Genomic DNA, 12533 nt, shown 5'->3' on the forward strand with positions numbered 1-12533 from the left:
ATGCTTACAAAACTGTTACCTATGGAAAAACAAAAGATGGATGGAAAAAGATCTTTTACTAAATGGTTTTTATAGAAAAAAAAAAACAAAGAGAAGTTTGATGTATGCAAGCTCACAGATAGTCCTTGTTTTACAGCTGGGGAACATAAATGATTTTTCCCTGCTAATGGGATTTTATGATCTGACATACAGAAAGATTTGCCCTTTATTTTAAGGACATCCAAATTAAAGTAGTGACTTGAAGTGGTAGAGACTGGCCTGGGGATATAGTGAATACAGAACATTAACTTTCACCATATAGGTGATTTTGAGATGCTTTTTACAAGATTTTGAGATGCAATTTTTTTACAATATAATAAAACTGTTGAATATGGCATAGAAACATGTTAGATTTAATTTCTCAATTTCTTTTTGTTTACACATCGATCAAAGTAAGATTGGCCGTAGAAAAGAGCAGGGTATTGTTTCACCAAGAAAGGTTGGATCAGATGATCCTTGAGGTCTAATCCAGCCTGGGATTCTAGGATTATTAAACTGCAGAGAAATAAACATCCATATCTTGTAGCTATGTTTTTCCTTTAAAACATTTGCAGAATAATTACAGCTGGAACAAAGGAAGCTCTGAAAATTGCAACACTGGAGCTTTTGGGGGAAGGAAAAAAAAGAAAACAGCCACAAAGAAGTTCTGATATTAATTTCTAAATTCTGATAAATACTTCGATTATATTACGCTTTGCCAGATCTGGCCTCCAACTTTGGACTTCATCCAGTTCCTTGAAGAACCAGAGGAAATCGAGCTCAAAACTTTGCTTGTGCTCTTTTCTAAATAGCAAAATACAACTCACCAATTTCACTGGCATTTTTCTCTGCATCATTTGGCAACACCACTGGAGGCATTTTCCTGAAGCAGAGAAGCAACTCCCCTTTCTGTCTAAAATCGCAAGTTATTGCTCAGGGACATGCCCAAGCTTTAAAATAAGGAGCAGTAATATTATTTCATTATTTCCACTTGGACATTCCTTTAAGAATTACAAAGCTTCAACTCTGCACTTACACATTATAGAGTGAGGAGCAGAGGATCACCAACACCTTTAAAGACAACCACTAAAAACGGCAGTGTGAGCTTTTATCTTCCTTGGTCTTGCAAATATTCAGCAGGTGAGCACTCCTACTAAAGCAAGACTCGTCCATAGGCTTTTTCACTGGTGGAGTTTTCTTTTATTTATATATATATATATTAAGGCAACATATTATGAAAGTTGTAAGGAGGAAAATAACCCAGGAGCAGGAGGTGGGGTGACCATCAGTGTCCATGGATGGCCTTGGACTCAGCATCTCAACAGAGACACCCCAGTGAGGCCAAACAAGAACTTTGTGTCAGAAACAGAAATAATTCCATGTTTTTTCCCAGTACTCCCACGTGAACACCTGCGCTCTCTAGTGCAATACCCTGCAGAAGTGATTACACCTAAAAATCATTGCTAAGAAAAGGTGCCAGCACTTATCACAAGGTCTGTACTGCCTTTCTAACCCTTCCTTCGTTCGTTGGCAGATGATGATATACAGAATTGCATAAGAAAACAGAACATAAAAAGATAAAAATTAACTTAATTTACACAACCAATAAGGAAGTTTAAAGGGATGATAGAAAAATAATATGAAGGCTAGATACATGAAATGGCAGTTCAATGGTATTAAGCTTTGGTAGAACAGTTAAAGAGCATAGCACCAATAAAATCCAATGTCAGCACAGGCTTTCAGTAGGCATGAGCTGTGATGAAAATGTAGATTTTGGCAAGAAAAGTTGTGTAGGTTCCCTGCCGCCAGAGTTTCATTTCCACATCCAACAGGAAGTCTTTGGGCTCCTTGACCTGGCGCTGCAGGTAGACGATGCCCGTGTAGGAGTTGAGCCTGCGGGTGCTGAAGAAGCCCTCCTCGTTGCCCTTGGTGATGGAGAGGACAATGCTGTCCCCGGCGTAGGCAGGAGAGGGCCCGATGCGGAAGATGTGGGCTGGCACCACGATGTTGGTCTGGAAGTTGAGCTGGTAGTAGGTGATGCGCACCGGGGTGTTCTGGCACTCCAGGTAGTTGAAGCAGCTGATGCGTTCACACCTCCTGGGAAAGAGGATGAGGCACCTTCAGTGGCCAGGGAGCAGCAGGGAAAAGCATAAAAACCTTGGGGCATTGCAAAGGATCAGACACATGCCTCAGGGTTTTTAGCTTTTGTGTTTTTCATTTATCTGTAATTCTGCAGTTCTTTATAGTGTCCTCCATATACAGTGTTGGCTGCTGCTTTCCCATTTTGGTCAGACACAACAACTCCTCTCTAGGCCTGGGGATCACGGACACCTCACTGCCTCAGGCCCCAAGAAATGTAAACACAAGTGAGTTGGGGGGAGGGTAAATGACTTCATTACCTGGAGCTGTAATTGGAGGATTAACCCCCAGTATGCAAATGGACAAAACTTATAAAAGTGTGAAAACCCATGACCAGGGATCCATTTTGGGTGTAGCCCCTGAGAGGCTTTGCCTGCCCTAAATGTACCTGAAGGGCCTTCAATATATACAACTGCTCTCATTCCCTTAATTTTGTCTGGCCTCTGTTTTTAGGTAGCCCAAAAGGCATCAGGACAAATAGCAGTCCCGAAGCTCAGCGAGTGATCAGCTTGCTCTGTCCTCCCAGTGCCCATGAACATTTCTGAGTGTCTAACTATCAGAGCACTGCTGCCTGAGGCAGGGAGCATTTCTGAGTGTGTAACAGAGCACAGGCGTGGGGAGCTGCATGGGGAAGCTCCACCAGAACAGCCAGAGCTAGGCTGAAACAGCACCCAGGGAGGGGGAACTTCCCGGGAAGGGGAGCCAGGGGTTCATCACTGGCAGGGGTGGGACACTGCTCCAAGGAAATAAGAATGAGACCCCTTGAAAAGCTACCTAAAAACACAGGAGTGGATACAAACTTCTCAACTGGCAAAGCTGCTCAGTTCTGTAAGGCAGGAAAAGTATGTTTAAAGCTATAAACAACTAAATATGGGTTCCCAAAGCACTGACAGCCACCAAGGCAGGAAATGGGTAGGGAGATTTTGGGGCTCCCGAGCCCCAGCTGCTGAGGAGCTGGGGATGTGCCATTCCCAGAAGCCTGTGGCCTGGCAAACTCAGTATCCTGCTCCCCTTCAACACTCCCTGAGGAACTGCAATCTGAATATTAAACAGGGAACCCCAAATCTACTGTAAAAGTGGAGCACTGAGCAGCCTGGCTGCTCCTGCTGTGTACAAACAGCACAGAAGATCTTACTTTAAAACTTAACTATAAACAGAGACATTTTAGAGCTGCAAGGAGAACTGCAGGCTCTGCTGTTCCCAAAACAGCTAGAGGGTAAACAGGGGCTCTAGGGCTTGGAAGAAGGAAGGATAACCAGACACAAAATGTGTGCAGGGAAGGTCTGTGAGCTCCAGGTGCCAAAGCAGCTTCTCAGAGCTCTTAGCATCCACACCCACTCACAAAGTAAGCACCAGGTAACACCAGAGGCACTGGGCTGGCTCTGGTGCTGCCCCAAGGCCATACTCACATGTCAGACACCTTCCTGTAGTTGGAAGGGCACTCGAAGGACAGGCAGCGGAAGCTGCCCTGGATGTTGTAGCAAGTCTCTGCAGCTGAACAGTTGTGGGTTCCTATTGCACACTCATCAATATCTAAGAGTATACAAAAGAAAAAGATGTTCTAAGTTCAAAAGTAAGAATTAATTCCTATTGTTTTTCAGGAATAAATAAACCCATGCTAAAAGCCAACAGGACCTTCTCACTGACTTTTTGAGACTGGAGAAAGCTGGACTGTGCCAAAAGAATGCATCTGTGCATGAAGGTAGCTCTGGATTAAAGCAGAGCAACTAAAATAAATCTGGAGTTAAAGCAAGCAAATACAAAGTGGTTGCTGCTGCTGTCCTGCAGGATCCTGGAGAAGTGAGATACGGGAACTTAAAACAACACTTCAGAACAAGGCACACAGTTTGGAAAACCTAAATACGGGTATCTCCCCATAATAATGAGATGCAATTACAGAAGACATAATAAAGAGCACTTAAAGCTCAAAGACACTTTATGGCCCAGAGCATAAACGTGGTTACCTAAGTAACATACCCACAAGCCCAAGCCATGGTCTGACAATGCTGAAAACCAGATGCAGGGACAAGGATCCAGCCTGAGCAGAAAGCAATGGCAGCACCCTCGCAGTCACACTATGTACTCCCAAATGTCTAGACAATGCACAGAGGCTTTAAAATGAAATAAACTGTAATAGACGAGGCATGTGGACTGTGTAGGGCCCTGCAGCTCTGCCAACTGTCACAGAGGAGAGACTCTTTGAGGGAATCCATAGCCTTCCACTCCCTCCATTCGCCTGGGAAGAGAACTGATCTCACACACTGAACCGACCGCTTTAAAAGTCTTGCAAAGAAAAGTATACAATAGGAAATAGGAGAGAATCAAAGTCAAGTAAATCCGTTGCTGAATCTCAGCAGTGCCCGTAGGTGAAAAGAAAATTTCTTCCATATTGCAATCATTGTCATGAAAGCACTCCCTGCACCACTTTGGCTGAGCTGCAAAATACCACAGGCAGTTTCTGCAAAAAAGATCCATATGTTGAGACACTACTCCATGAGATACAGTTCATCTTTTGAAAAAAGGGTACAAGGAACATTCCACCAGTAACTCTTCAGAACTGGTCAGATGATGAGCAAATGGAGCCAAATCTTTAGCTGGGGAAAACCAGGATCATCTCCCTGCATTCAACAGAGCCAATACCAACCCAGCCTTCCTCTGACCACGTTTTCAGACACATCTCACACCTGCCCAGACTTGTAACTACAGACCTGCAGAGCTCCAAACAAGGGGATGTATCCAGGGGAGTTACAGCTGCAGTTTTCCGAAGGTGATTTTTATCTAAGAATTTAAGTGTATGTGGCTATTACTGCAGTCGTACTTAAAAAATACATTTTAAATATTTTAAAATGTTTTAAAAGGATTTTAATTGTCATTTAATCTGCTTCACTGCTCCATCATCAGGATTAAGTATGCTCATGCTGCTCATGATTTACACAGAGCAAATTCACTGCTATTAGCACTCAGAATTCAAGCACATGAGATACATAACCAAAGTTCCATGAAGGGTTCCTGAAAGAGCAAGGGCAGGAAATGCCTGGCAGGTGGTGTAAGGACTGCAGGAATGTGCAGAGTACTAAAGGTAATCAGATCCTCCATCAGGTTACACAGGCAGTGCATCCTTTGGAAAGGGGGGTTCAGCTCAGAACCACACAGCTGCACACCAGATGAAAACCACCAGACTCCCAGAAGATATCTCCACGATTATGAAGAAAAGGGGTGTGTGAGGGGAGGGTACTTGTCATTTCACTAACATTTATTAATGCCAGCAGTATTAAGCTTAGGACACTGCTGGATGGCCAAATTCCAGTTACAGCTCCAACATTTAATCTCCCAGTTTTCTGGAGGAGAAAACTGTAAGTCATAAAAGAAGCCACAGATTTCTACATCTGGCACCTCTAAAACCCCCAACCACTGAGCACTGTGCCAAGGTGCACACACAGCTCATGTGAGTAATCAAGTGCCTCAGTTTGAAGGATGAAGTGGGCTCCTTGGGAATTCATTTAAGCAATTAGCTCACGCTGACAGCCGAGTTGCCACAGCACTTTCTTCTAGCACAGGAAAACTGACTTTGCAGATACCATTATCTGGCAACTTTGTCGAAGACTGCCTTTTGAACAGTGACTGACAAAACACGGAGACAGGGCTGAGCAGCTGCAATGGCTGAGCTCATTCCAAGGGTACTGATGGCCCAGCCCCCAGGTGCTGTCACCTCTGCAGGTCCTGCCGTTGGCTGCCATGGTGTAGCCCTGCTCAGGACAGGCACACTGGTAGCTGCCAGGCACGTTGAGGCAGCGGAAGGTGCAGAGGATGCCGGCGCTCTGCGTGCACTCATCAATATCTGTGGAAAGAACACAATCAAACAAAACAGAACAAAACACAGATCTGCAAATGGAGGCTGCAGGATAATACATTGCTAAATATGAGGGCAAACATGGAAGTCTGGCATTGCTCTGGTGCTTTCTGAAATGCTGAACACAAGCCTGCTCCCAGAAATACTGGCTGCAAGTAATACACACTCATGGGAAGGAATAATGAGGGCGGGGCACATCTGAGTTTGAAAAACTCTCTCTCTGGTGCCTCTGTAATTGAGAGAATTGTAGAATCACAGACTGGTTTAGGTTGGAAGGGAGCTTAAAGCTCATTCCACCCCCTGCCATGGACAGGGACACCTTCCACGAGACCATGCTGAACCTGGCTTTAAACACTCCAGGGATGTAGAATCTCTCTGGGCAAACTGTGCTGGGGCCTCACTACCCTTTCAGCAATGAATTTTTCTAGGATTTCCTGCCAGGTTTCCCTGTGCTATGAAAGGTGTTGGCTTCTTCACCGTTCCTTAAACAGAGACTCTCTAGTGCGTCAGTGCTGGTAAGTTCAGCTGAAGAGGTAAAACCCTTCCTTTCTCCATTCTAATCACTCTGCTCCTCATTCACCACGAGTAGCAGGCAAAGCAAACCTTCACTCAGCAGTGCAGGCGTTCATTGATGCAATACAGGAATATCTTCCCACTTCATTTCTTCAGTTATAAGCTCTGTCCCCATGAAACCATTACAGAACAACCTCCCTGGCTGTGCAGTCCCACAGGTGTGCTCCACCCACTGAACAGCACTGTCCAGTAGCTGGAGGGACCTTATGCAGCCTCTGTGGCAGCATCACCTGCAGCAGCAGGGGCTGCTGAGGGTCAGAGAGCTCTTCTGCAGAGGATAAACACACACACCCTGAGCTTGTGAGGCAGCACCTTACCTTTACAGGAATGCCCATCTTCTGCCAGCTGGAAGCCTTGCCTGCAGTAGCACTGGTAGGAACCATAAACGTTGGCACACTCCTGGCTGCAGGGACTGTTATCGCATTCGTTCACATCTGCATCAATAAACAAACCCAGAGATGACCATAGTGCTTCAGAACAGTTTCTTCCACCTTTCCCTGCCCCGGAAAACCTTTACTTCCAGTCAGAGTGAGGAAGGACTAATTTGTCCCTGTTTTTTCTGCTCTCTAGGCAGAATGCCAAGAAGCCTGAGCATGTCTGTTGCACCTGAATTTCATTTCTCCATATGCCAATGGAAACACACATGCAGACATTTGTTTCAGTCTTTATAGGTTTCAGTTCACTAAAATATGTAATTGTTGCCCTAAAAAAAAAAATCACGGCGATCTCAAATATTTTCCATTCAACTCAAAATCTTTTTCTGTAAGTTTGGTCACTACCAAGTTTCACCTTTATCAAAATTTGAATGGTTTCCTGTTTTTACTTTGTTCTGTTCTCCTATCATCTGAAAGGAAAGTAAGAAGTTCATGGGGAAAGGAAGAAAAAGGAAAAACTTGTTGACACTCATCTGACAATTCCAGTGCCTGCAAATCTGAGCACACAAAGGTTACTGTCTTTATATTCCGCCTCAACAATGCCCTCTCTGAAGTCCCCTAATTGTCACAGCAATGCCTTCTCCGTGCTGAAGGAGGCTGGTACCTTCGCAGTGCTTGCCATCGTAGGAGAGGCGGAAGCCGGAGGAGCAGGTGCAGTGGTAGGAGCCGGGGGTGTTCTCACAGGTGTGCTGGCACAGGCGCCCGGGGTAGTTCCAGCACTCGTTTATGTCTGCCAGCACAACAAGCACACAATCAACTGAGGGACACGAGCTAACGACATGCAGAGGGTATTTCTGGAAGTGTAAGAGACTGATTTGCAGAGTGTGAAGTGCTGCAGCCTGGGGTTTGAGGCTGTCTGACTCCCAGCTCCAACTGGTGCATGGGAAGGATGAAAGACAAAGTGCTGTGCCACGGCTTTTGAGAGGAGAGTGGTGGAGCCTTCACACAGACAAATGCCCACGGCACCAGAAGCAAAACTCCCAGGGGTTTCCATCTCTGCAGATGGCTTTAGGTGATAACCTGCAGCTGAACCAACCCCAGCTGGGAGCGCCAGAGCTCTGGATGTGCTGCACCCAGCTCTGGAGGTGATGCCATCCTTTCCTGAGGCCCTGTGCTGCACAACTGGGACTGCAATGGTGCTGAGCACTGCCTCGGGGCGCAGGGCTCAGGCAGGGGAGCTCCCAGCCCCTCCCGTGCCCCACCTACCGATGCAGCTGCGGCTGAAGGAGTCGTACTGATAGCCCGTCTTGCAGTCACAGCGATAGCCCCCGGGCAGGTTGTGGCACAGCTGCCCCTCTCCACATCGGTGCACCCCAGTCTGGCACTCGTCCACATCTGTAGAACCACACAGGGCAACTGCTTCAGTACAGTCTGCTGAAAATCAGTGCTCATAAAGAGACACAAAAAGGTCCATTGAATAGCAGGATTAGAAACTGGGCAGGAGAAAGATCAGCAACTTCTCCCTCCGTGCTCTTCTAAGAGGCAGCTGAGTCAAACTTGGGAAAAGCAGAGCATTACCCCCAAAGTGAAAATGGTAACTGGACTTGCAGTGGGGCTCTCCCAGTATATTCTGCATTTCGGTGTAAATAGACCGATTCTGATCAAACCATGACATTTAAACCCCCCATCCTGATGTTCTGCCGTTCCATGAATCACACCAAGCCATTTAAAGCAAAACAAGAACCAGCCAGAAATTCTGCTCATCCCTTCAATTAAAGCAACTGCTATTTTCATCCCCACTTGCCCTCTCAGTCTGCTCCTGCTGTCTACCTTTTGCTCTTTCCTAATGTTGATTTTTTTTATTTTCTCAATCAGCTCCCATTTTGATACTCCCCACGGCCTCTCATCCAAAATCCAATACCAACAAATTAGTTGCTTCTCACTCACACACATCATTTCCAATCTCATTTAAACATCCTCGGAGGAAGATGAGAGTTTTCAATACAGGCTGATTTACAAGACTTGCTACATGACTAAATAGCTCATCAGCATCTAACAAATCCCTCTTACCATCTGTGACAAGAAGCATCATAAAGTCTGATTAACCCTCACAATTGTGTATTTCTTCAAGTATTCCAAGCTCTGCCACTTCCTAAGTCAACAGATCCTGCTTTTTTCCTACTGTTCACATCTTCAACTACTTTTACAACCCAAATCCCTGTTCATGTAATAATCATTAGGATGGATCTCTAAGGCTGGAAATTCACCATACTGCCCTATTTGAAGTCATAAATTTGAGCACTAAATCATTTCAGAGGGTTCCTGGGCAGTCCCCCATCAAACAACAGCCTTGGAAAGGCTGCACCCACACAGTCCCTGCTGGCACCAGGGTCAAGGATGGCAGGGAATGCTCCTCACCACGCAGGAATTACTGACAGGAACTGAGATTTCTGCTGAAACACTGAGTCCGCGTTTCCTTTTAACCAGAGGTAGCACCAAAAGCAAGGAAGTATCTAGTGCAGGTAACAATTTGTAAAGTAGCATCTTTAGTTGTAATGAATTCATGTGTGCAATCATTTTGTTAAGTTTGTCCAAAGTTCTGTATTCCGTTGCATTCAGACTTCAATTAGTTCTAGGGCATTACACCATCAGAACTGTGCCGTATTTCACACTTAAAGCAGTTTTCAGCTAAATCTAAGAGGCAGTTTTTAATAATTCATTTGCTAAATCAGAAAATCTGAACATTTTAAAGACAGATGAATTCTCTAAACAGAGGAGATAACCCTACAAGTGTTGTTCTGCTGAAGAAACATGTGCAGATGATGTTTTTACTACTGTGAATAAATCTGATTCAGGAATGTAATTAGCTATTGTAATGCCTCAAAGACACTGGTCTTTATCACAGAGAGAGGAAATTAGGACCATATGCTTTTCTTCCTTCTTCTCTGTGCTCTCTGCCTACTCAAAAAAAGCCATTAAAAATACCAAGCAACACAGACCAGCATCAGGGACAGAGTGCACACAGCAAAAGCAGAGAAATCACCAATTAACATCAATTATGTTTTTCCAAAATCAGGCTAAAGAAGCCTCCTTATGCCTGCTCCTGCACAGCCTTGTCAGTGGTGTAAAGCAGACACAGAGGGCCATCAGGAATCACAGTGCACTGTGTTATCTCACTATGCTCTAGAGCAGAGATGCTGGAGGATTAATGGCAATTTCCTCCTCTCTCATGGATTTACACACAGTCACTTTTTTTTTTAGGAACAACTGCAGAGAAAAGCTGGATTCTTTCTGTGCCATCAATTTGAAATTCAGGAACAGAACTCGCCCCAGCCATTACAACATCACAGAATCATTAAGGCTGGAAAAGGGTACTCCAAGATCACCAGTCCAGCTGTTGGTCCAGCACCACCACATTCACCACTAAGCCATGGTCCCAACTGCCACACCCACACGTTCCTGACCACGTCCAGGGATGGGGACAGCACCCCTGCCCTGGTCTGCAGGGCATGCAGAGCAAAGCTACTGGCACTGCAGCCAGGACAGCTGTGCTGCTCGGGGCCAACTGCAAAGAACACAGCACGGCTTTGCTCTGAACTTACAAAACACAGTATTTGGAATCTTTCTCAATTTCCTCAGTTGCACACATGAACTGTTTCTTCCAAATCTGCTACTTCTCCACCTTTCCAATGGCCATGCATGGTCTGGATAGTCCTGGGGGTAAAACCATGAGGGGAGGTAGAGGATAATGAAGAGCATGAAGGCAAATGCAGAAGTATCAGTGGAAATGGGGTCTAGCTGTACCACTGGTGTGCACTACAAGTTGCTAACCATGACCAATATAATGGCTCTCAACACACCGCCCCACAGCACTACAAAGCACATTTTGTTAATCTGTCATCCTTCCTTTATTCCAGGTGAAGGTAGGTGAAAATCACTGGGGTATCACCACTAAGCAAACTGCTGCTGCTTTGTTATTTCTTGTTTTGTTTCCCCCACTGTGATTTCAGGATTTTTGAGAACACCCAGCCAGCCTTGCCTTGGGCACCAGGGACTGAGCCTCCCAGCCCTCGGTGCCTCATGTGCTCATTTACAAACAAATGCTAACAAGTGCTGAAATCTGCCATTCTGAGTCAGTAACACCCTCAACACACTGGAACAAATACAAATTAGGATCAAGCTGCATGCCAGCCTAGATGAATATTTCATATTCTCATTCGAATTCTTTTCACACAGTGAGAATTTATCCTAAGCACCCTCACAAGTGGATGTAATGGGGAACACTATGCACAGAACATCCCTACAAAGAACATCCACTTGGTGCTACCAAACCCAACATTCCTCGTTTGCTGCAGATCACTCTTCACTCTAGTACTAGGGAAGTACTACAAAAACCACCAAGGCATTGTGGTCCTGACTGACAGGATGAGTTTAAAAAGTAACTGAAACACATTCTCTCCAGAGTGGAAGCCAGTGAATCGCATCTGTAGCCAAAACCAGTTGCTGAGCATACCAAGAGAAACTCCATGGAGCAATGACAGACTTCAGGATCCTGCAGCACAAATAAATGCCGGAGCTGCAGGGACAGAAAATTCCCATTCCGCAAACACATTTAGGAATCTGGAGGTAACCCCAAACATCTCTTTAGAAGTGAAACAGATTTTTGCCCTGAGAGAGGCCCTGCCCTGCCCTCACCAACACAGCGTGTGCCCTCCTCGTTGGAGTGGTAGCCTCTGCTGCAGCTCAGCATGTTCCTCTGGCACGTGTAGGACCCCACGGTGTTGATGCAGTTGAATCCTGGCTTACAGGGCTCAGGAAGGGACGTGCATTCATTGATATCTGGTGAAGAAAACGAGTAGAGCAGTGAGAGATGCTATTTAACCCTTCTGGTCTGCTTTCTTTCGACTGTCCCTTCTTTTTCTTCAATTTCTTGCACTACAAAGGTAAGGCTGATGAAGGTCTGCTGTGGGAATGGCTTCAACATGCAAGTATTCACATCTTTAAATGGCCACCAGTGTTGACATGAAGTTTGCATCAGGGTTTGAGGAAAACTTCACATCCAAGGGGCCAATGCCCAACTCCTGAGAGCTCTGCAGCACAGGGCACAGGCTGTGCTGCTCACACTTACCCACACAGTTCCCCTCAGGGTCTTGTAGGAACCCATCCATGCAGCGCTGCTTGGACTCACAGTAGAAGGACCCCTCTGTGTTCTGACAAACAAAGTTCACTTTGCAGCTGTGAGTTCCCCTCTCGCATTCGTCGATATCTGTTCATCACACCAAAACACCACACTGGGGTGAGTTCAGCTCTACCTTTCAGTGGCCTTCATGGCCAGCCAGCCTCCAGAAAGGAAATTAGGAGGCAATATTTCAACAGACACGTATTACCAATGAGAAATCTGAGGGTTAAGTGTGTGTGCTCTTGGACATCACTTCAGGATTTGTCAGATCCTGCAGCAAATTTGGTTCAGGTCCCTATTGCCTCATTCACAGCATTTCTTGAAACCCCCAAATACCAAAATATCTGCAGTTTTTTACAGGCTACTGTAAAACATTTTGAAAGCATTATAATCCTGTATA

General features: G+C 45.5%; 1 protein-coding gene across 1 annotated transcript in view; it reads right to left on the reverse strand.

The window, feature by feature from the left end:
* Nucleotides 1-1757: 1757 nt before the first annotated feature.
* FBLN2 (fibulin 2) overlaps nt 1758-12533 on the reverse strand; it is a 63371-nt gene continuing 52595 nt past the window's right edge. Inside the window, exons 10-17 of the mRNA XM_062500633.1 lie at nt 12083-12220; nt 11650-11793; nt 8221-8349; nt 7619-7744; nt 6898-7014; nt 5867-5995; nt 3567-3690; nt 1758-2115 (exon numbers count right to left, since the gene is read on the reverse strand). Coding sequence (XP_062356617.1) covers nt 1758-2115; nt 3567-3690; nt 5867-5995; nt 6898-7014; nt 7619-7744; nt 8221-8349; nt 11650-11793; nt 12083-12220 — 1265 coding nt within the window. The remainder of the gene's footprint in view (nt 2116-3566; nt 3691-5866; nt 5996-6897; nt 7015-7618; nt 7745-8220; nt 8350-11649; nt 11794-12082; nt 12221-12533) is intronic.

The sequence above is a fragment of the Cinclus cinclus genome, chromosome 12 (genome assembly GCF_963662255.1).
Source record: "Cinclus cinclus chromosome 12, bCinCin1.1, whole genome shotgun sequence".
NCBI lineage: Eukaryota > Metazoa > Chordata > Aves > Passeriformes > Cinclidae > Cinclus > Cinclus cinclus.